Raw genomic sequence first — 23,391 nt, 5'->3', positions numbered from 1 at the left:
ATTGGGTGCTAAGTACTGATTATGTATAGAAAAGAGAAAGTAGAATGGGTAAGCGCATTCGAGGAAGTGAAGCTAAGGAAGACATATATGGGGAACATAATATTGATAACCAAACAACATGTTCAATATTATGGCATCCTGGACCACAATTATATAAATTGTTAGTAGCAAGACCTATACGATAAAGACGTGAATTGAGCTCGAATTGATTGATCTTTGGAGATAATAGAGTAAAACCATCTTCTAAGATCATCTCTCCATTGATCTGGCCAGCCTATAAATGCCTGTTTGTCCGAAAAATGGAGAATAACTCCTGAAGGCGAAAAGATTGCTCGTTGCGTCGGGAGGAAAGCGAGTGGTTAGTGCGATAAAAAACATACCCATTTTAATCCTCAAATTGTTCAATTTTTTAATATATTTACTGCTCGTGTTTCAAGCAAAAAATTGCTGGATAATTTTTCTATCTAATGATATATAACACAACATATGTCGCAATAATGATTTTGAGTAATATGCGTTTGAAAACTCTTAATGAATCGTTACATTTCTCGTAGAGTGATTCCCTTATATAGAAATCAAAGACATAGTCCTATGTCAAAATGAGTGTCATTTATTGATCTCCAATTATCACGATCCAAGCGTATAATAATCGTAGAAAGAGAGATCAGTTCCTGAAGTAAGCTATATTTCGGAGAGAGAGCAAAAACATCACAATTGAAATTATGAGTTAAAAATTTGAACGTATCCGTTTTAGGGATAAGAATACGACAATTCCACTGTAAAACAGTGATATCTCCAACTTCTCTATTTAAATTAGACATTGGGACAAATAAGTCTCAACATTGCGGGGATAATGATTCTGATGGAACCTGAAACATCAAAGAAGATTCTATCTACGATGTCTAACTTTATAAATCTCGATTGGGAAATTGGAATTGAAAGTAAAACAGGGACAGTTGGCGTTCTTGATGTCCCCCCGAGTGCCGGGTCGTTTGAAGGTGAATTGTTCCCACGAACACCAGGAGGAGCCTGATTTTGCCTCTCCGCTACCTTAGATATTTGAGGCAATCTAATTGTACACCGATGGAACTTCCCACAATCCAATCGACGAAAAAATCATCGACCTAACACCGACCGTAACGCTGGTGCCTATTCGGTACGATGTTGACATCTGGATACGCCATTAGTTTGTATGAGGGAACTTATTCTCTATCAGATTAGTCGGCCCGAAGGCAGTTTTAAATTGGTAGAATTTGTATGAAAATTGTTTCTTGGCTTTATTTATCTACTTGAAGTACGTTTTCCTGACCTTAGTTTAAATTATTTTCTATAAATTTTCAGATATTCTCACAAAAACTTACCTTTATAATATAAAATTATCTTTAGGCATAATTTTTGTATGACGTTATTTCATCACTTGCATGCAATAGTGATTTTCATTTACATTGAGTACTAATTTCATTTGAGAAAAAAAATGTTCATTCATAATTTTTTTTTTTAAAGTGTGTTTATTCCTTTTGAAAATCCATACTGTCATGCCTATTCCCCAAATACGTAACATCGAAAATTCGTTGGTCGAAAATACAGAATGATTAACAAAACGAATCGGCATCACTTTTTCTTCAACGATGAACTGTCATCTCACACCAAAACAACCGGATCATATAACTGGTGAGTATGGAATCTTTTTCTGTTTTTCATTTTATATTTTTTTTCAGACTCATCTCAACAGATTTTCCTCTAGTGGAGTTTGTGGAATAGATAGGTTTTTACTTTATGAATCTGGAAGATTGCTACCGGCGGCATTCCTGAACCCAATTGGGTCCAACACGGAAGCTAAACTAGTTCATATGCATCCGGACAACGTTGCCCAGAAGCAGGCACAACAAGCAATGAATTTCGATACGGAACAACTGAGCAGATGCATATCAGTGAAAGTTTATTCCGTTCTGAGACATTTCTACCAACGAAGTAAGGACACGAACGGTATTGAATTGAATGATGCTAAGCCAGATCAACAGTGTGGGGAGACTGACGGTGTAGATTCACCACAGGTGGAAATTAATCACAAACGCAAGATGTGACATTATCAGATTCTCCCAAAGTGGTTTCTTACCAGGTATACTATTAGATAGCAGACATTTTAAAATACTAATTTTTTTATTTTATTTCAGCTATGAATACACCCGTTCGGATGATGTGACTTTTTTGCTTCCATCAACTGGTGAATGAGAAAAATGAATTCCCCCATCACCACAGTGCTTATTTCCACTTCTATTACAGCAGTCAACAGCATCGGCTTTCCCGTAGCAGTATCCTCCAAGCCATGGTGGCTGTTCCAGGGGACAACATTAACAGCAGCAGCATCTGGACCTGACCATCGATAGTGTTTCGAGCAACTTTCCATATCGGAGATCTTGTGCTTCGCGCACATTGAAGAAACCTCCTCAGCCACATATGTGTGTCAAGGAGAAAAAGGAGCTGGATTCGAATCGTCAATCCAGACAACCCGAATGCACCGATTGCATTATATATCTTGTTTATATTTTATATGCATTTTGTGTTTTTTTTTGAATAAAATGATTAAAATCGATCAATGTTTTTCCTTTTCATGTTTCATAACAAACCAATACAAACAAGAGACGATCAGTGTTGGAAGCAGCGTTACATGCAGGTCGACGCCTTGCACATGTTGGCAAAAAAGTGGCGTCAAGTTGTTCGATGAATGCATATGAAAGGTCGATAAATCGATTGCAAGGTGGCAGCATTTGAGGTCGATTGTTGACATTTCATCGACCCGATCTTGGCAGGCAAAACAGATTGTGGGTTGTCTTTGAATTTATCGAGTGGACACATTATCGCTGCGAGGATTCCCTTGTAAAATAAACGGTGTGTCCTGTTCAACTTCTATTTCGTCAACTGACAACGTGGCGAGAACATTGTGTGTGTTTATGGGTTATTGTTGGTCGGCTTCTTCTTCTTCTTCTTCAATGGCACTAACGTTCCTAGAGGAACTTCGCCGTCTCAACGTAGTATTACTTGCGTCATTTTTATTAGTACTTAGTTGAGATTTCTATGCCAAATAACACGCCTTGAATGCATTCTGAGTGGCAAGCTCTAGAGAATACGCGTGATCACAGTGCAAGTCGGAGGAAATTTCTTTGACGAAAAATTCCCCCGACCAGAACGGGAATCGAACCCGAACACCCGGCATGTTAGTTATGACGCTAACCACTCGGCCACGGGAGCACAATTTAGGTGCTGGTCGGCTAGTATAACTAATAATTAACTTAAACTTGTATGTTTCACATACCGAGAACTCGTGTTGGGTTCCCCTGCAATATGGACACTTTTGCGTCTTATCTTTGCCGCGACTGGAACGAGAAAGCGGGCGATTTCCTGTGAGATGTGTTCACTTCAGCTGTCATGCCGAGCTCAAGGTTCGCTCGTTGGGTTGCTGTGATCGGAGTATGTACGAATTGTGGGATGAGCGAATATGGTGAGACAGTTATAGCTGGCAGTGTTATCAATGTACATTCTGTAATCCAGAAAGTGGCACAAAAAGTCACACCGGTAGCTTAAATTTTCTACCATATCGTAGTCAGGGAGGGCGGAACCAGAAAAAAATGAATCGAAACGAGACATGATTTTCTTTTTTGACGTAGGACTACGTCTTTCATTTCTATACCGGGGTGTAAAATCAAAGTTTCGAAAACGAAAGCGTTACGCCGGAGACCGAGATTTTGAGCGTTGATAGCTCCTAAGCAACTGGACGAAATGGTATGATAAACACTTCATTCGAAAGATAAAATGTCTACGCGTTCTATACTTGTTACATTTTGAACCAAAAACTTGTTTCAATAGTCTTAAAATTGCTTTCAAAACAGGCTATTGAAATCACCAATCGGTATATAAGCGAGCGCCGCTCGGAAATCCACTCAGTTCTAATTAAACAGCGATTGGAGCATGTTGTCGCTGTTGTGGTGAAGGTCTTCGTTTATCATGAAAGCGCGGATGTACGGTGTCACCAAGAGCCTGTTTGTGCACCTTAGGCCAGACATGAATCCACCAGGAGGAGAGTGATGCCACAAACGGTTCCCCGGGAAGATCTCGAAGCAGCCGCTACACACACACACATACACGCGCGTAATTCTTTCCGTTTGGATGCCATTCAGCATCGAGAAAGATCCGGAAAATAATCTGCCAGTTCCTCTGGGAATTTAAAAATACATTCATGTGAAAGAGTTTATTTGAATGTTTTCTATCCATGTAACACTGACCAAATATGTTTCAATCAAGTGCTATTAACAGATGGTTTTCGACACCATCTTGTGGGCTTCCAATATCGAGGAAAATGTGCAAATATCTAATCGTTACTGAAAATAATCTAAAATTACATTCATGTGAAAGAGTTTATTTGAATGTTTTCTATCCATGTGACCAAAGACATTTGGTTTTGTGATTTTTCAATCAATCGCAATTAACAGGATAGCTTCTGAAGATTATTCTTCCCCATCAGTAGGATATTTTCGTATCCAATATTGGATGCATAAAACCTTGTACCTCCAACGTAACGCTCTCGTTTTCGAAGTCCCCCAAATATTCATTTATTCATTCATTCAGAATGGATTCAGATTCAACTTCAAACAAAGGATCACTGAATCAAGATAGTCCTACGTCACCATTGCGGTTATACCATAGATATAACCCACTTTCTGTTTTTTTCTTAGAGACGAATGAACTCTCTGAGTTTAAAGTCTCTTTAATTCAATACCGTTACCGTTTTTTTCTTTCATAATGGAACAATTTTCCGAGTTTCTCATTTCAGTTATCCTTTACAATTACCAGTCACCAAACTTCGAAGTCGTGGGAAAGAATAAATACGCGTGTGCGTGCTTCCGTTCAGATACGACAACTCGCAGTTTGTTCGATTTTATTTTGTAAATTTCTGTTACGGAGGTATACCTGTCCAGATCTCTCATGATCTCTGTGACCCTCAAGGTTTTACCGTTCAGTTTGGGCCGGAAAAAAACGTCCCAACGACCAGTGCTGGGTGCATTGTCCGGATAAATCCTTACACGAGGTGTGGAGACTACAAAGGTGAAATGCGAGTACGAGGATTAGGTGGGAACGGTGACATTAGTAGGGGGAAACAAAATCGATGGGAGTATTGGAGGGTTGGGCGAAGAGGTTTGCAAGGTTTTTAGGGGGTTCATCCCCGGAAGAAGTATCTTTCATTGCAGGAACGCGTTTTAGATTTTTTTTCCTTCCGCTTTTCTCGTATTGGTCTCAGTGCCGGAACAGCACTATGCCACTATGTCACGTACAAATCAGACTAATCGGTCTGAGTTCTAAGACGACTACTTGACATGCCACAATGAAGTACCCTCTTACACAATGTACAATCGAAGTTTTGGGTAAATTCAACATGACCAGACCGCAGTCTCAACTTTGTAGACCCATGGCTAAACTGTGCGGTAGCATGCTCAACATTCAATACCCTCAAGTGGCCGAATACAACTTTCATATCTGAATTGAAATATTTCACATCATTCATATAAAAATGACCAACCCATCGGATAAAAAAGAAACGAACAAAATCTAGTTTATAATTCCGAAATATTTTATTGAATGGGACAGAATACAAAACAGCGAATATATATGTTGTGTTATACTGCTTGAACCTGACTACAAATTTATAGATATAGCCCTTCGGGGGTGCCTTCCTTCTTACGATAAAGAACACTCTCCTTAGATTTCTTAAAATCTTCATTAGTTACTTTCATGCGGCGCTCGCGAAGGGCCATCAAGCCGGCCTCAGTACAGATGGCTTTGATGTCAGCCCCTGAGAGATCATCCTTGGCCATGATCAACTCCGACAGATTAACATCTTCCGCCAGAGTCATACGCGCTGTATGGATGTTGAAAATACGGCGTTTCGTCTTCTCATCCGGAAGCGGAAACTCGATCTTACGATCAATTCTACCAGGACGAATCAGAGCCGGATCGAGCGTTTCGATACGATTAGTTGCCATGATAACTTTAACGTCCCCACGTGAGTCGAATCCATCCAACTGATTAAGCAGTTCCAACATAGTTCTCTGAATTTCTCGCTCTCCGCCAGAATTTGAATCGTAACGCTTCGTGCCGACAGCATCAATTTCATCGATGAAAACAATCGAGGGAGCGTGCTCTTCCGCAACACGAAAAAGCTCTCGAACCAATTTGGGACCATCACCCAAATACTTTTGAATCAACTCGGAACCCACAACTCGTAAAAATGTTGCAGACGTTTGATTGGCTACGGCCTTCGCCAGAAGAGTTTTGCCAGTACCCGGAGGTCCGTATAGAATAACTCCCTTAGGCGGCTTGATTCCCATCTCTTCATAGTATTCAGGATGAGTGAGGGGCAGTTCAACCGACTCCTTAATCTCTTGAATTTGTGTATCTAAGCCACCGATGTCTGCATAAGTTTCTTGCGGTGCTTTCTCCAGTTTCATCACCGTTACCATCGGATCAGTATCATCTCCCAACACACCAACAACGGCGTGAACTTTGTGATTCAACAGTACCGAGCATCCTGGTTCGAGCTGATCCTTATCAACGAAGGACAGAATGCTCACATAGTGTTCACTGCCAACGGACGTGGAAACTATCGCATGATTATCGTCGATGATTTCTTCCAAATTCCCCACGGACATAGGCGTTCCTCTCAAATCATCGACCTTGGAACGCTCCTCCTCATTCTTCTCATCTTGTGGCTTCAGACGCTCCTGATTACGGATGAATTCTTCCTCCATCAGGAGGTAATCCTTTATGCGTTCCAACTTTAGCAGCTTCAAACGACACCGGGTATGCGGGGTGACTTGGGGCAGTTTCATGGCAGCATCTGGTCCCTTCACCTTCCGCTTCTTCTTGCCAACGCGTGTGGGAATCGGTGGCTCATACTTCTTCTTCTTGTCCTTATCGTCCTTCTTGTCGCCACCACTTCCGGCAGATTGATTTTGGCCCTGCGAGAAAAAAAATATAATCAATGACTCTGGTTTTTGATGATAACATAACCTCAAACGAGGATATACACAACATTTTACTGATTGCAAACAATAGTTTTCAATGAACATAAACAGCCAGAATATGTAAAAATTACTTATTATCCGTCATTTTACGAGAAGAATAAAACGGGTTGGTTCTTTTCATTATGCATATTCAGCATAGTGCAGAATGTAAGCTGAAATTACATATCAACGATAGAACAACCCCGACCGAATCATCCATCTTGTTCTTTATTCTACTAAACGAAAGTGATTTTCCGTAAAACTTACCATTTTCGTGACCAAATCTCTTCAGTTTTTGAAAAAATACACGGAGCTCTAGCAGAGTTGATTCGTGAGTTTACACTTTTTCCGAGAGCAATGACAATGACATGACAACTAATGGTTTCTCCCTGTTGCTGAGCGTTCGAGTATGAATTTAACAGTCGAGGCTCCATGCTTGGAACGAAATATCGACAGATAGATCTAGTACTACAAAACTAGACAAGATCCGGCATATGGTTCCGTATCCTATTTTAGCATCGTATTCGCTTCAATTATTCATTTATTATGGCTAAACCTCTTTAGAACATGGCACAATTCACAATACTTGTTTGTGTATCGTTCGTTTTGAGTTTTTTTTATCTGGCGTGGCTTGCGAAGCCTGCGACTAGCCCCATTACCGCAGGGCGACCATTATGACGAAACTGCTGTTTACGCCTCGAATCCCACCAGGATTACTGAGCAGATTAAGAATCCGACAAGTCCGCAAGTCTTATACCAGCGTCTGCTCAATTAGAGGAGCTGTTTTCAGGGTATTTGTAGCTTTTATTGCCTATCGTTCATCCCGCGAAAGTTCCCCCGAACTAATGTAAGCCAAAGAAACGATCTTTGACGATAATTTTTTTACAATAATTGGATTTGAACCTGAGTCGTTATATCTAGCAGTGAATTTATATTACTGACTAAATTTCAGTGGAAATGCTAGGAAAATTATAGAAAAATAATTAAGTAAGGGTCAGAAGTACAGTTTCAGGTCGTTTGTCTGGTCTAAGCCACCACAGCAAGAAATTATACTAAATTCTTAACTCAAACCAAACCAAACAAAATATTACTTGCATGGAAAGATAAGAACTCTTTCAAGGAAAATTAATTCCGACCGCAAAAGGTTAACAAGTCAAAATTGTTTTCGAGTCTGTTAATTTAAGGCCGTCTACACATTAGGCAACAGCAACCCGATCTATGTTGGCGATGTCAATCGCATCGCCAACTCAGCTCTGCACATTGAGACAACTCGAACGCGATGAATTCGTTAAGTTTTTATCCGTCATCATAAACTGCCTAATCGCTGGCAGAGATGCCATTTATTTAACTGCCGAAAAAATCATACGGAGAGCAAATTATGAAAAATTGGTTTGAAAAAAACTACTTTACTTGGGATTTTTCTTGACACCAGGCAAAGAAAAAAATAAATAAAAACTTAATTTCACAAATCATCGATTCAAATTGAATGCATACGCGGCTTCTTAAAATTACAATAGAATCAAAAGGGCACATTTGAAATACAATTTACACTATAGCAGAAAAAAAAATCTGCTTATCTGGCATTCCTGGATGTACTTTTTTCGAAGGTGTTTCATCTCATATATCAAACAATAATACCATTTTTATTTAAAAAATGTACCGTTGTGTTAATATTCCTTCGTGTGTACAATAGATTTCAGAATTTCTTTTGGGTTCTGCTTTTTTTCTAAATTCTAAATATTTCTAAAAAATGGATGTATATATTTATTTTTCGTTGGAGTAATACCACAAACCAGCAAACAATATTTACAAACATAAAAAAATCATTGAAATAAGAATACAGCCGAAAAGAATTATATAAAGAAAACAGAAAAATTTTCAACAATTCTTCTAAAGAATGATTTATGTGTACACTAACGCTAAATATGAAAAATTCTCCTAGGGGTCACATATTCGCAGACCGCACCTTCGCACATGGTACAATCGAGAATCAGGGATGATAACGGTTTCCCGGGAAATCTGACCAGAATTATCCAATCTTAGGCTATCTGTTGGTATTTGTTGAATCATTATTATAACCGACGGCATCAAGCTAAAGGTGACATATTTACCTAACATACTTATTTCGGCTCGCTGATAACAACAGACAGCAACAATTGCTGTTAACTTGGAAAAAACACATCCAGCGGATTCTGTGCTTATAATCTAAGGAACTGGAGTTCCCTAGATGCTTGCTATGAAGGCAAGACTTTTCGCTCGTCCTCTCTCGAGCGCTTCGTGATTAATCTAGGGAACTTATTTCCCTAGATGTCGGCAATTGAGGCCTGAGAATCACGGTTTAAATTTATTAAAGCCAGGGATCTATTTCCCTGGACTTGGTTGGTCTCTTATGGGCTAAGCCCCTTTGCGTGAACAAATCCCGGCTAGGGCAGCCACAAAACTTCAACCTCTTCCGGCTCCAGTGCGGTCCGGTGAAGCGAAGCAAATGGTCTGCTTTTCGGATTGGGATTTGTTCCTTTTGGTTATACCTTTTATAGCGTGGCGCCTGGTTGCCAACGCTTGGGTGTATCCGGATTCTGATGCGTGACGCCTGGTTGTCAACGCTTGGTGGATTTTCGGATCACGAATTGAACTTTGAACTACGAACCTTGATTTTGAACTAACGAATTAGACTTCTGATTTGAACTGTGAAATTGAACTGTTTGATTTGAACTGTGAAATTGAACTGTTTGATTTGAACTGTGAAATTGAACTGACTGGTTTGAACTGTCTTCCTAGGCCAGAATCCCCAGTATATATACCCAAGAATTCATTCCTAGGCGTTAAAACTATAAAGGAGAGAAGAGATCTCTCTTTCCTTCTCAGACAACCGAGCCCATATCGATTGTCTGCCTGCTATTTCCCTACATGTTATTACTACCCGCTTATCTCTGCGGACCTTTGTCGCTCTCGCTAGAGGGGTACAATTTAGAAAGTTTATTACTCATCGTCGGCTTAAAATGTTATTTTTGTTTATAGCCCTTCGTATATTCGATAATGGGCGAGGCCAGGCTTATTACCAGCAATAATCTTTCGCCTGGTGCCTTGTTGTCTTTGTGTATTCCAGGCGCCTTATCTGTCTATGCTGCCTGCTCACGGTCTCAAATGAACACGTGATTTCCTATCTTGTATGCCTGCGCTACACTATGAGTAATACGATCTATTCAGAGGATCGTGCGGGTCACAGATTTGTTTATTTATTTGTCCCTACTTTCTGGTGCGTCATGCACCGCTTGTCTGAAGCTATACAAAAGGAAAAGAAAAATAAGAAAGGGATGAATCACATGGCCGTATCTGGTGATTCATTGGGCTATAAATTTTCTATGCGCTCGTTTGCACTTCAATAATATTATTTTGTTTATTGGCCGGCCTTGCTATCTAAATTGGGTCCGTAACATTCCGGCCCTGATAAATCTACTTGTTCGATTTATAAAATTCCTGAACGGACCCTATGCTACCTGTGTTACTTATATCTCTATTTGTTTACATGTTTTCGGAGCATCATTTATTTTACATTCATCCTTATATTCTAACAGAGTTTAAAAACACTTTTAAATTTCAATTCTTCGGCACGTTGCCTGGTTCCAAAGGATGTCCTCTTCAATGCTTGGTCCATGGATCATACATCTTAGCTCTGACGCGAGCTTACATCAGTTGGCTGCATCTTTCGGATATTGGTGCTCTGGTAGCGAGCACTGACGTCTTCTTCCTGATTAGTTGATGGCTGGATCATTTCCCTTGATAATGTCCAGTACTGCAATTTTAACTGCCGGTCGTTTCAGGACACCTTTCGCGGTTTGGATCTTTGCTTGGCGAACTTGCCCGTCGCTCGCCACAAACGTTTCGATGACTCGTCCTTTAAGCCATTTTCCTGGTGGTGCGTCGTCGTCCGTGATTAAGACGATGTCGTTGACTTTGATCGGTTCTACTTTCTGCGTATTTTTATTACGCTTTAACAGAGTTGGTAAGTACTCCTTCTTCCATCGGTTCCAAAACAACTTGGAATAATGTTGAATGCGTCTCCATTGCGCTGTGTCATACTGACTGGTCGTTGGTGCATACGGTGGGGCATACTCTCCTGCTCTTCCTATTAACGCGTGGAATGGCGTCAACACTTCATCGTCGATGCAGGAGACTGGTATGTGTGTCAACGGTCGAGAGTTGACTAAAAATTCCGCTTGGATGAATGCAGCTTGCAACGTTGCTGCTGATGGCTTGCTCCTACCCCAAACTTTCAGGATCTCTGCTAGTGCTACTTTGACGTTTCTTATTAATCTCTCCCAAGCGCCTCCAAAATGTGGTGCTGAAGGTGGGTTGAATCTCCACTGGATTTCCATTTTTGCTGCTTCATTTTTGCCCATCTTCTCGTTGATTTCATTGACTAGCGACTTTAACTCTCGCTCTGCTCCAACGAAGTTCGTTCCGTTGTCGCTGTAGATACTGGTGACCTTTCCTCTTCGGTTCTGGAAGTTCCTTAACACGACCATGAACGCATCAGTACTGAGATTTTCTGCCATCTCAATATGTACTGCTCTTGTTGAGAGACAGGTGAATATGACGCCCCATCTCTTCTCGAGCGATCTCTTTACCGCTACTTCGAAAGGTCCGAAGTAATCTACTCCGCAGTTTGTAAATGGAGGTATATGCGCTTCTGTGCGGAAATGTGGTAAATCTGCCATCATCGGCTCTACCGGAGTTGCACGTCGTATTTTGCACCTATTGCAATTCTTCTTGACGTTTGCTAATACTGTTCTTATATGCAGTATCCAATACTTCTGCCGTAATGCTGCTATGACGGTGTTTTCGCCGTGGTGGAAATATCTTTCGTGTGTTGCTTTCACGATCAAATATGTATATGGATGCTTTTGTGGGAGCAATATTGGCGTTCTTGTAGTCCATGGTACTGACATGGCTTTCTTCAAACGTCCTCCACTTCTCATTACCCCTGCCTCGTCTAGGAAGGGTGCGTAACTGACCAATGGTCCTGACGATATTGTTCCGCCATTGAATAAAGTTTCCATCTCTGTTGGAAATGCTTCCCATTGCATCTTTCTATAGAGCACGTTCTCAGCTCTTTGGTAGTCCTTGTACTCAATGTCTGGAATATATCCACGACGTAATCTTTCCTTTGTCCTGTTTAATACACAAAGGTTCTTCACCAATTTCCACCAATCTGAGTATTCCTTGTACTTATCGATGAAACTAAGTTTGCTTAGTTCTTCGTGAACTAGCACTGTTTCTCTCAACTCTTCGTCTGTTTCCTTCTCTTCAATGGAAGGCCATGACGATTCTGAGAGCTTTAGGAAATCAGGTCCCTCAAACCATTGTGATTTTCCTAGCTTTTCCTTTGTGCCTTCATCGGCTGGATTTTCATCTGTTGGCACCCATCGCCATTCATTTTTCCTGTTATCTTCCAGGATTTCACCTACTCGATGCATCACAAATACGCTTCTTTGTTTTGGACTCTTGATCCATGACAATACGGTCTGTGAATCACTCCAAAATGTTTTGCTGACGATTTTCAACCTCGTTTCATCTATTATCGTTTTGGTTAATCGGCTTCCTAACACGGCCGCTTGTAGCTCTAGGCGTGGTATGCTCAATGGTTTGACTGGTGCTACTCTAGACTTTGCTGATAGAAGTCTTACGTGTGGTGTGTTTCCAGATATACTTCTTACGTACACACATGCACAAAATGCTTTCTCAGAAGCATCTACAAAGGTGTGTAGTTCTACTTCACCTGTTCTTTCTTCGAGGATGTATCTTGGTATCGTTACGCTATCAGCAGATTCAATAATTTCTAACCAGTGTTGCCAGTCTGACTGCAACTTCTCGGGAATTTCGTCATCCCAATCTATATTTTCTATGTGCAGCCTTTGCATGAGGATTCTTCCATGCACAGTTATATTTGAGATGAGTCCAAGTGGATCGTAGACACTCATCACGAAAGCTAGTACCTCTCTCTTTGTTGGTAAACGTAGCATTTGTGTAACATCACTTCCTAGCTTGTCTAATTTGATTTGATAGCCGAGTGTGTCAGACGTGGTGTTCCAATATACACCAAGTACCTTTTCTGTCATTGAATCCTTTTCTTCGAACATTTTGATTCCGGAAATTTGTACACGTTCCGAGGGTAAACTTTGCAGAAGTTCTCTGCTGTTTGACACAAAGTTTCTGATGTGGAAACCCGCGTGATCGTGAATTTTCATAACATGTAGTACTATCTCTGCTGCCTTATCAAGCTCTTCGAAACTATCCAAATAATCGTCGACGTAGTGTTGCTTGATGATTGCTTCAGTCGCCACTGGACAATATTTTCTGAATTTTTCTGCGTTGTGGTTTTTAACCGCTTGTGCACATGACGGTGAACAGGTTGATCCGAATGTCATCACCTGCATTACGTATACATCAGGTTTCTTACTGCTATCACAATCTCTCCATAAGAATCTCTGAGCGTGTTGATCTTCAGCTCGGATTCGTACTTGGTGGAACATCTCTTTGATGTCTCCACATACAGCAATTGCTCCTTCTCGGAATCTTACTAAAACACCGAACAATGACGTAGTAGCATCCGGCCCTGATAACAGTTCCGTGTTGAATGATACACCTTGTATCTTTGCCGCCGCATCGAAAACCAACCTTGGCTTAGGTGGCAACTTGTTTTTGTTGTGCACAATAAAGTGTGGAAGATAATACACTCTTGATATCGGCTTCATAATTTCTTCCTCTGACAGTTTGCGGATGTAGCCTTTCTTCTCGTAATCCGCAAATGTTTCTATTGCCCATTTTTTCAACTCTGGGTCTTTTTTTAACGTTCTCTCACTCGTTGTCAGCCTCTTTGCTGCATTGTTGTAGCTATTTGGAAATTTCGTTTCCTCATCTTTCCATAGAAGTCCAACTTCGTATCTACCATCCTTGTATTTCATAGTACTTCTTAGAATTTGTTCAGCCTTTTCTTCTTCAGCTGATTTTGGTAGATTCTTGACTACCTTAACGCCGAAGTCTTCGGTGGAGAAATATTTCTGCAAAGCCTTGTTCATTTCATCTTCTTGCTGAATGACCATGATGTGTCCGCCTTGCACATTGGACGATATGTTGCCGAACATGAACCATCCAAGTTTGGTTCGTAGCGCTGTGGGCTCGTTCGGTTTTCTCATTCGCCTTTCGAATGGAATTAACAAGTGACTGTGACTCAGTCCAATTAATATCGTCGGGCGTATACTGCTGTAACTGCTCAACGGCAGATTCTTGAGGTATGGATACCTTTTCTCCATCACCTCCTTGTTGAAGCTTTGCTCTGGGAGTTGGAGATTCTTTATCGTTCTCACTCCTTTCATGACGTATTCTTTTTCATTGTTGCCGTTGATTCGTACCTGAACTCTACGGCTGTTTTGTTCGTTTCTCGTGACGTTCTGCGTCCACTTTAGCATTAACGGATCAATTCTTCCGTTGAGCCCTAACTTGTTCGCAATCTCCTCGTCTATTAGAGAGAGTGATGACCCCGCATCCAAGAAAGCGAACGTGTTGATGATTTTGTCATTATTTTTCAACGTCACAGGAACTATTTGGTAGAATACGTTGGATTTTGTTAGTTGTTGGTGATTGTGTATCTCACCATCTGCTTGTGTATCTGGACTATGCTGTCCTTCCGACTGATTTGAATCACTTGATTCTCTCTCATGAGATTTATGAATTAATGGATGATGTTTGAACTTACATCCATTAATTCCACATTGTTTTGCTCTTTTGCAGTCTCGCATCATATGGTTTGTAAATGCGAGACAGCTCAAGCATACCTTTGCCTTAAAGGCTAATTCATTTCGCTTTTCAGGCTTCATAGCCTTAAATCTGGTGCATTCGAGGAGTTTGTGGTTTCCCCGACATGCTTCACAATTGCGTTTTATTATTGTCGATCTATTTTCCTGATGCGTATTTACGTTAAATCGACGCTCAGGCCTCGTGTCTCGCGGCTGCGATCTGTTAATTTCTCGCGGCTGCGGTCTGCTTGTTTCTCGCGGCTGCGGCCTGCTGGTGCCATTCAGCAGTCTATTGGTTCTCGAATGAGGCTTCAGCCACTCATTGAGATCAGCTAAAGTCTTTGCCCCGTCGTACATTTCTTCAGTCCACTTCACCTGTAGACCGTAGGGCATTTTCCTTATGATCTCTTCCACCAATCGGTGGTCAATCAGGAATTCTTCTCTATCCATAAGAGAAACATTACAGACGAGATTATCCAGTGCTTCGGATATCTCGGTAATCAAATTCCGACTCTCCCTTTTGATATTGGTGAGTTCGGCTAGTAGTTCTTTATAGACTAGTTCGGGTCTTCCGAAATTATCTTCTAGTCTATCAATTATTTGGTCCATATTATTTGGATCCATCATTAACTGTCGGACGCTCCTCTCTGCGTTCCCGTACAGCACTGTTTGCAGGCGATTCAAATTTTCAAGCCTGTTAAATTGACCTTGTTTTGTGGTCTCATCAAAGGCCTTTTTAAATTTCGGCCATTCTCTGGCCGCACCTCCATATTTTGGCAAGCTCATGAGTGCTTGTCGCTTTAGGTAGACAGTCCATTCTGGCTCTGCCTCCTGATTTTGACCTTCGATGCTGTCATTATTGTGTGCTGAACTTGTACCTGGTTCAGCTTCGAATCTCGTTGTCCTCATGGACTTTACCAGAGCCTCCATTGCTGCTCTGTTCTCTTGCAAAATTTCTTGCAAGCTGTCTCCGGAAACTGATTGTCTGACTTTGACTTTCAGTTCCATCATTTCCCTTTCTGTGCTCATGCACTTAGGGCATACCCACCTTTCATCTTTCTTGGGTAGGTATGTGAGTCCCACACATGAAATGTGGAACCACCGATCGCATTCATCGCATGCGACCATGTCCTCTTTCTTGTCTTTGTCCGTACACAGACGGCAGTGCCCATTAGGGTTGGCTTTATATGCATATGTAGCCATTTTAATTAACGTGATTCCTTCTTGAATACACGTGAGTTCAATTCAGATCTTTTTTGAGTGCTTAAATTTTCAAGTCTTATCTCTTTCTTATAAACGTGATTCCCTTTTGAATGCACGTGTGTTCAAATCAATTTCTATGAGTGCTTGAGTTCCAAGTCTTATCTCCTCTTACAACGTGATTCCCGTTTGAATACACGTGAGTTCAATTTCACTCTCTGGCGCGAGAGTTCAAATTTCAATTCTTGACTTCTTAGTCTTTTCAAAAAGGCGTGATTCTGAGCCTCCCGATTTACTCCTCTTGCGCGAGGGATCGTGGTTCTTGTCTTGGCGAAGGTGTGAGTTTTAAAATCTCCTCTCTGGAGCCACCAAAATATAATCTAAGGAACTGGAGTTCCCTAGATGCTTGCTATGAAGGCAAGACTTTTCGCTCGTCCTCTCTCGAGCGCTTCGTGATTAATCTAGGGAACTTATTTCCCTAGATGTCGGCAATTGAGGCCTGAGAATCACGGTTTAAATTTATTAAAGCCAGGGATCTATTTCCCTGGACTTGGTTGGTCTCTTATGGGCTAAGCCCCTTTGCGTGAACAAATCCCGGCTAGGGCAGCCACAAAACTTCAACCTCTTCCGGCTCCAGTGCGGTCCGGTGAAGCGAAGCAAATGGTCTGCTTTTCGGATTGGGATTTGTTCCTTTTGGTTATACCTTTTATAGCGTGGCGCCTGGTTGCCAACGCTTGGGTGTATCCGGATTCTGATGCGTGACGCCTGGTTGTCAACGCTTGGTGGATTTTCGGATCACGAATTGAACTTTGAACTACGAACCTTGATTTTGAACTAACGAATTAGACTTCTGATTTGAACTGTGAAATTGAACTGTTTGATTTGAACTGTGAAATTGAACTGTTTGATTTGAACTGTGAAATTGAACTGACTGGTTTGAACTGTCTTCCTAGGCCAGAATCCCCAGTATATATACCCAAGAATTCATTCCTAGGCGTTAAAACTATAAAGGAGAGAAGAGATCTCTCTTTCCTTCTCAGACAACCGAGCCCATATCGATTGTCTGCCTGCTATTTCCCTACATGTTATTACTACCCGCTTATCTCTGCGGACCTTTGTCGCTCTCGCTAGAGGGGTACAATTTAGAAAGTTTATTACTCATCGTCGGCTTAAAATGTTATTTTTGTTTATAGCCCTTCGTATATTCGATAATGGGCGAGGCCAGGCTTATTACCAGCAATAATCTTTCGCCTGGTGCCTTGTTGTCTTTGTGTATTCCAGGCGCCTTATCTGTCTATGCTGCCTGCTCACGGTCTCAAATGAACACGTGATTTCCTATCTTGTATGCCTGCGCTACACTATGAGTAATACGATCTATTCAGAGGATCGTGCGGGTCACAGATTTGTTTATTTATTTGTCCCTACTTTCTGGTGCGTCATGCACCGCTTGTCTGAAGCTATACAAAAGGAAAAGAAAAATAAGAAAGGGATGAATCACATGGCCGTATCTGGTGATTCATTGGGCTATAAATTTTCTATGCGCTCGTTTGCACTTCAATAATATTATTTTGTTTATTGGCCGGCCTTGCTATCTAAATTGGGTCCGTAACAGTGCTTCTTGCTCAATCTCCAATATTATACGCATCCTTGACCAATTCAGCACTCTTCCCGGACGGTATATCAAGAGAACTTGCATATTGATGGCATTTCCTAACGTCAAACGAATATATATTATATATAAACTAAACCAAAGTAGCAAAATACTTACATCTCGTTCGTTCATAGAAACAGATGCGCCAATATTGTGAACACTGTTTTGCATCATCACTGACAGATATTGAAATTCAATGAACGCAGAAATCAAAACGTCAACAGCAATTGAACGAAAAAGTTGTCGACACAAATCGCGCGCGACTCGACATGCTAGGTTGAATCGAAAAAGTTGGTCCGACCTAAGTTGCCAGTTGCCTAGTGTGTATGCTCTCATTTGATTACACATGCTCTCATCTTATTTGACATATTCGTTAAGTTGCTTTCCAACTTAGGTTGCCTAGTGTGTAGATGGCCTAAGAGGTCAAATGCTTCATGAATACGAATGAATTATTGTGACATTTGTGTTTTGTCAAAACAAGGTTCCCACATTTGAATATGGTCGATTGGTGTGAGTCGAGTGGATTTTCGTAGTACAAAAATCAATCTCGATCGAACTGTGAGATTCGTTTGAGTTTTAAATCTGATCAAATTTCTAAATATAGGCAAACGATTTTGCAACAATCATGGCCCGGAGGTTACATTTCTGTAGTCGTTTAAAATTAATTTTGATAAAGTGTATTTTTAACCATAAATTAAATTTCTGTTCGAGCAAAATTAGAAAAAAAAAAATCAGAGAATGCGACTTAGAAAACCGTTAAACCATAAAGATCAGGAATTTTCATTGATGGAGGAAGCGCTTTATCTATTAATATTGCAGCAAAGTAAGTCCAATATTTTTGTTACTCAAGATGCCATCAGAGTCAAAGCAGAATTGCTATTTCAATGCGTCCAAAAACATGGTGTTTCTGAGGATCACGCTTTGCAGTTTTCGGATGAATGGGTGCGCAATTTCAAACAGCGTTTTGGATTGTGTATGTTGGTAGTTACAGGAAAGAAAGCTTCTGGAAATAGGGAGAATAATATTAAATTTAAAAGAATACTCATAAAGAAAATATTTGAAATGGATTCGACAAAAACTCATTTTTTAATGATATAAATAAGTCATCTAAATAAAGCTTATGGCATCACGCACTATCGCGCTATGAGCGCGACAGTTGCTTCGGGACGAAAACTCAACTTTTTGTATCATCGACAGACGGTGCAGCTGAAACTAACACAACAAACGAGCAAATTAGAAATACTTTTTTGAAGTAAAGTGGAAGAAACGAAGTTTCTAACTGTTTTTTTACGTAGGACTACGTCTTTGATTTCTATATATGGGTTACTCTGATTCGTTCAAAAATTCGTTCTATCAAATAAATTATGCATCCAATTAATATGTATGAATAATGGTGATGTAGATGGTGGAATGGATTAGTAAGATGGCTGCAATTCAAAGAGATAAAATCATTATTTCAACAATACCAAGGTGATATTGTCATGGCTCACAGTATTAGTGTATGTGACGTATGTGAAATAAAGTCTGCAAATTAACATTATATCACCAAAGAAGCTTCAACAAGGGAAAAGAAATAACAATACCAAAGCTATCCAATACCAAGCATATCCAAAATCAAGCAGTTTTAGGCTATGTTCTCATTGCATTGGGGCATCAGCTTGGCTTGGGCGGGGCGTGTGACGCTTACGATTAATCGTGTGTGTGTGTTCTTACCGATGTGTTCACACTAGACTGACGTGCCGTGAGCGAGGTTTTGGCGTGTTGCTGGCGTGTAAACAAAAACACTTCACGCCGGCGAAATTTTTAGTTCTCCGCTCTTCTCTTGCATATGTTTGCATATAAGTACGCCGAATGCATGTTCTGACACCCTTCTTGCTTGACTCAGACATCAATTGGAAATACGTTTTTTACTGTCGAGGTTTTGATTCAACGGTGCTGGAATGTTTCAAAACAAAACTAAATGTAATTCGTAAGAATGAAACACACACATTGACAATTTTCATAAAACACGCTGCTGGTACGGTACAATATGAGTGAATCGAAAAATAGTTGGGGAAAGTAAACATGCCCCGTTCAAGCCACGTTGACGCCGCGCTGCAGTGAGAACAAGGCCTTATGATTTCATATGTATTTTGCCTCAAAATATCACGGATTCTTGAAAATTCTCAGCATTTCTCTATTTCTTCTCCATAAACTTCATATTCAATGTAATCAATGATGACATTATTTTTTTGTTCACCGACCCATCCACTTCGTCCACTATCCACCCTTTTATGTGTTTCAATGATATTCATTAATCATTTTCAGTTAATCAATTGAATAGTCGAGAGGTCACATCATATGACTGCTATTTACAATCGGATTTATTATCGCAATAAGCGCAATTGCGAAAGTGGTGCTAGGCGGTACAGAACAGACATCTGAAGCTGCTGGCCTATAATCCTCCGTGTTGCACTTAGATGCTCAAGTGGGAAATATGATCATTCTGAACGATAATGTTGCGGATGATACATCTTACCACTTCAATTATTACCACCCGTTTGAGAGATATCACTAACAAACAACTGAACAATGAAAAGAATAACATTGGAAAAACTACAAGCATGGTCCTACGTCAATTTTACGTCCGTGTCCCTAAGCTCAGACATATCTACTTTTTTACTATTTTATTTCAGACCATTTGATTGCATTGCGTCATTATTCAAAGAATATAGTTGATTTGTAACCTTTGGGTGAATTTATATTGACGTAGGACTACGTCTAACCGGAAGATATAGGGGGTGAAATGGAAATCTAGGCACTGAACAAGTAGGAAAAAATGCAAGATTTGGAACGCTTATAACTCGAGCATTTCTCAATAGATCGCAAAGGTTTTTGCATCAATTGATAGGAAATATATCTACGCATCTATAATAACGAATAACATTTCATTTTTCTTGAGATAAATAATTGAATAATTGTGAAATATCAAGCATTGTCAAAATGCACTATGTGCCCATTTTTGATTGGTCCATTTTGTGCTCCTCAAATCGTACCGACCAAAACGGGCAACCAGAGCAGCAGCGAAATAGAATGAAGCACGATTGGAAAGGAAAAAGAAAAAATATGAACGAAACAATGGTCGCAGTCTGACACATGCGTAATTCTCGAGCCAGCCAGTCAGCTTAAAAATCCCCGCTCCGCTACCGTAACGATCATTCTCATTCAAACCGTACACCACATCGGTTCGCATCACAACACATCAATAAACCAACCCAAGCAGCCATGTCTGGACATGGTAAAGGAGGAAAAGTGAAGGGAAAGGCGAAATCCTGCTCGAACCGTGTTGATCTGGAGTTCCCCGCAAGGGTAGCTAGGCCGAGCGCGTTAGTACCAGTGCACCAGTCCACCTAGCCGGCGTTATATAGTTTCGGCCGCCGAAGTGATCGATTGGCTGGTAAAGCTGCTCGCGACGATAAGAAAAACCGCATTCAGAACAGAACACATCAAGACAACAACAGGCAGTTGCAGCGAGTGGCGAGTGGCAAACGCAGTCGCAAAACGGCATCAGGTAGCAGAAGAAAAAAGTTTTATACAAACTGCTTTGGTGGCAAATCAAGAACAAGGCGGCATCGAGGGCGTTCGAAATGGTTTTTTTCAAAACCACGAGTACTAAGTTTTCTAAATTGGAACCATTCCATAAAACAAGGCGCTTTTCAGGGCCATTAAACCTTCCAAAAAATAGTTTAGGAAATACAGTTCAATGCTTTCTAAAACAATAACCAAAATAATAATAAAACACAAATTGATTTTTTCATAATTTGTTTGCCAGGATCTGATGAGTATGTGAATTTGGCAGTTGTTCTGAGCTTATTGATTTTCACCAATTCTTAAATTGCTTCTAGATTGAAAGTACAGTAATTTACACTTATCTAATTGAACGGACCTGTAATGCGACATATTTAGTTGGATATTTTTGTAAACATAGAGTTCGGGGTCCAAATTATGACCCCACATTGAATGTCGACACTGTACCACTGTCATCGCAAATGTTCAATTACAGGTTAAAATTACCTCCAATCCGACACTGAGTGGTGGTAATGCGACGTGCCATTGAATGTAATTTACTGTACAATATGTCACAAGCCGGATGGGAAGAAATTTCCCAACTGTGAAAGATGTCGCGAGTGGCAAACGCAATCGCTAAACAGAAAGGTTTAGCCGAACAAGATGGGGATATCGAGTGATAACAAAACAATAAACTCTTTAGATTGAAGATAACTTTGTGATCCTGAAAAGGACCCTTTTTAGCCTGCATGTGAATCCAACGAGCGATCAAATCGTAATGAATGTATTTTTTTGCCATCGCTCCCTTTTAACGCTCATTCGTTCGTCTCGTTGGACTCGCCCCTCTGGCTGAGTCTGCCGATTTGTCTCTATCCTGTGAGTGTGTACCGCTAGAGTATAAAACACGCGGACCCCAAAAAATATCTTATTTTCTTTCAAACCGTAAACCCGTGTGGTTGTACGGCATCGGCATCGTGGACGTAACAAAGGAGGACAAGTTAAGGGAAAGGCAAAGTCTCACTCGAACCGTGCAGGTCTCCAGTTCCCTGTTGGTCGCATTCACTGATTGCTCCGCAAGGTAAACTAGGCCGAACGGATTGGTGCCGGAGCACCAGTATACCTAACAGCGATTATAGAGTTTCGGCCGTTGGAGAGCTCGAGTTGGCTGGTAAAGCTGCTCACGACAATCAGAAAACCCGCATCAAGAACAGAGCAGCTTCGGTTCGGCCTTGGTGAGGCAACAATTAGTTTCAGTGAGTGGCAAAGTGTTTCTCCGGCACGTCGCATTAAATGTAATTTACTGAACAACATGTCACAAGCTGGATGGAAAGAAATTTTCCAACTGTGAAAGCTGTGGCGAGTGGCAAACGCAATAGCTAAACAGGAAGGTTTAACCGAACAAGATGGGAATATCGAGTGATAACAAAAACACAACACCAAAGGTTCTTTTCAGAACCATCAACATGTTCATAAAGAGTAAACAGTAAACTAATCCATTTTTCAGGTAGATAGGTAGGTATTCACGTAGGAGAAGAAAATAAAACAATATATTAAAAATATATATTTAACAAAAGCTGTCCCCTTTGTATAGTCCTACGTCACTCCGGTTATGTCCCCACCCGTCTTTTTTTTAATTTTATTTTTTAATCTAAACTTTGAAAGATCTCTCAACAAAAATTATATTGAAACGGCAGAGCAAAACTGATATAAAATTCTGACAAATAAGTACCATTTGTTTGGATCACGCCCTAGTTAACGAATTCCCAATTAAAAAGCATCCAACTAAAAATCTCCTATAGGGGGGTCTCCGTAGCCACATTGGTTGCGCGTTCGCTTAGTCGGCGATCGATCGTGAGCTCAAAACTCAGGGCCCTCATTGACCATCTTTGTGTTGTTACAGAATAACTACGTCCACGCAACAATCATCAGCGATGGAGATCGATCCACGGTCGAAATAAGATCGATTCATCCATACAACTGCTCTGCTCTGCAAGACACATCGGGCTGCTGTTCTATAAATAACTCAACAATGATCAATTAATTGTCTCCACTGTCCAGTCGTACTGGATAATGGAAAAACAGAAGGAGAACTCTTACGCCTAAATGGCTACTGTGCAAATGTGTACCTTATGCAATGGTATAG

The 23,391-nt window shown here is 40.7% G+C and overlaps 2 protein-coding genes and 1 long non-coding RNA gene across 4 annotated transcripts; 1 reads left to right on the top strand and 2 right to left on the bottom strand.

The window, feature by feature from the left end:
• The first annotated feature begins 1,570 nt into the window (after window positions 1-1,570).
• LOC129762492 (uncharacterized) lies at window positions 1,571-2,541 on the top strand. Of its 2 annotated transcripts, XR_008740642.1 has the most exons (4): window positions 1,571-1,671; window positions 1,733-2,119; window positions 2,175-2,224; window positions 2,284-2,541. It is a non-coding gene; the product is annotated as an uncharacterized LOC129762492 (long non-coding RNA). The 2 variants fall into 2 exon arrangements; XR_008740641.1 differs by having other exon boundaries at window positions 1,632-2,119.
• A 3,059-nt stretch (window positions 2,542-5,600) lies between these two features.
• LOC129771942 (26S proteasome regulatory subunit 4) lies at window positions 5,601-7,447 on the bottom strand. Its single transcript, XM_055776095.1, has 2 exons — window positions 7,323-7,447; window positions 5,601-7,010 (listed from the first exon to the last, which is right to left on the bottom strand). The coding sequence occupies exons 1-2, from the start codon at window positions 7,323-7,325 to the stop codon at window positions 5,697-5,699; spliced, it is 1,317 nt and encodes a 438-aa protein (XP_055632070.1). The 5' UTR covers window positions 7,326-7,447; the 3' UTR covers window positions 5,601-5,696.
• A 3,360-nt stretch (window positions 7,448-10,807) lies between these two features.
• Window positions 10,808-16,054, bottom strand: LOC129761676 (uncharacterized). The gene has a single exon (XM_055759407.1). The coding sequence runs from the start codon at window positions 16,052-16,054 to the stop codon at window positions 10,808-10,810; it is 5,247 nt and encodes a 1,748-aa protein (XP_055615382.1).
• Window positions 16,055-23,391: the final 7,337 nt, after the last annotated feature.

The sequence above is a fragment of the Toxorhynchites rutilus genome, chromosome 1, assembly GCF_029784135.1.
Source record: "Toxorhynchites rutilus septentrionalis strain SRP chromosome 1, ASM2978413v1, whole genome shotgun sequence".
Classification (NCBI taxonomy): Eukaryota; Metazoa; Arthropoda; class Insecta; order Diptera; family Culicidae; genus Toxorhynchites; species Toxorhynchites rutilus.
The sequence above is the reverse complement of the archived record's forward strand: the minus strand, read 5'-3'. Positions and strand labels throughout refer to the sequence as shown.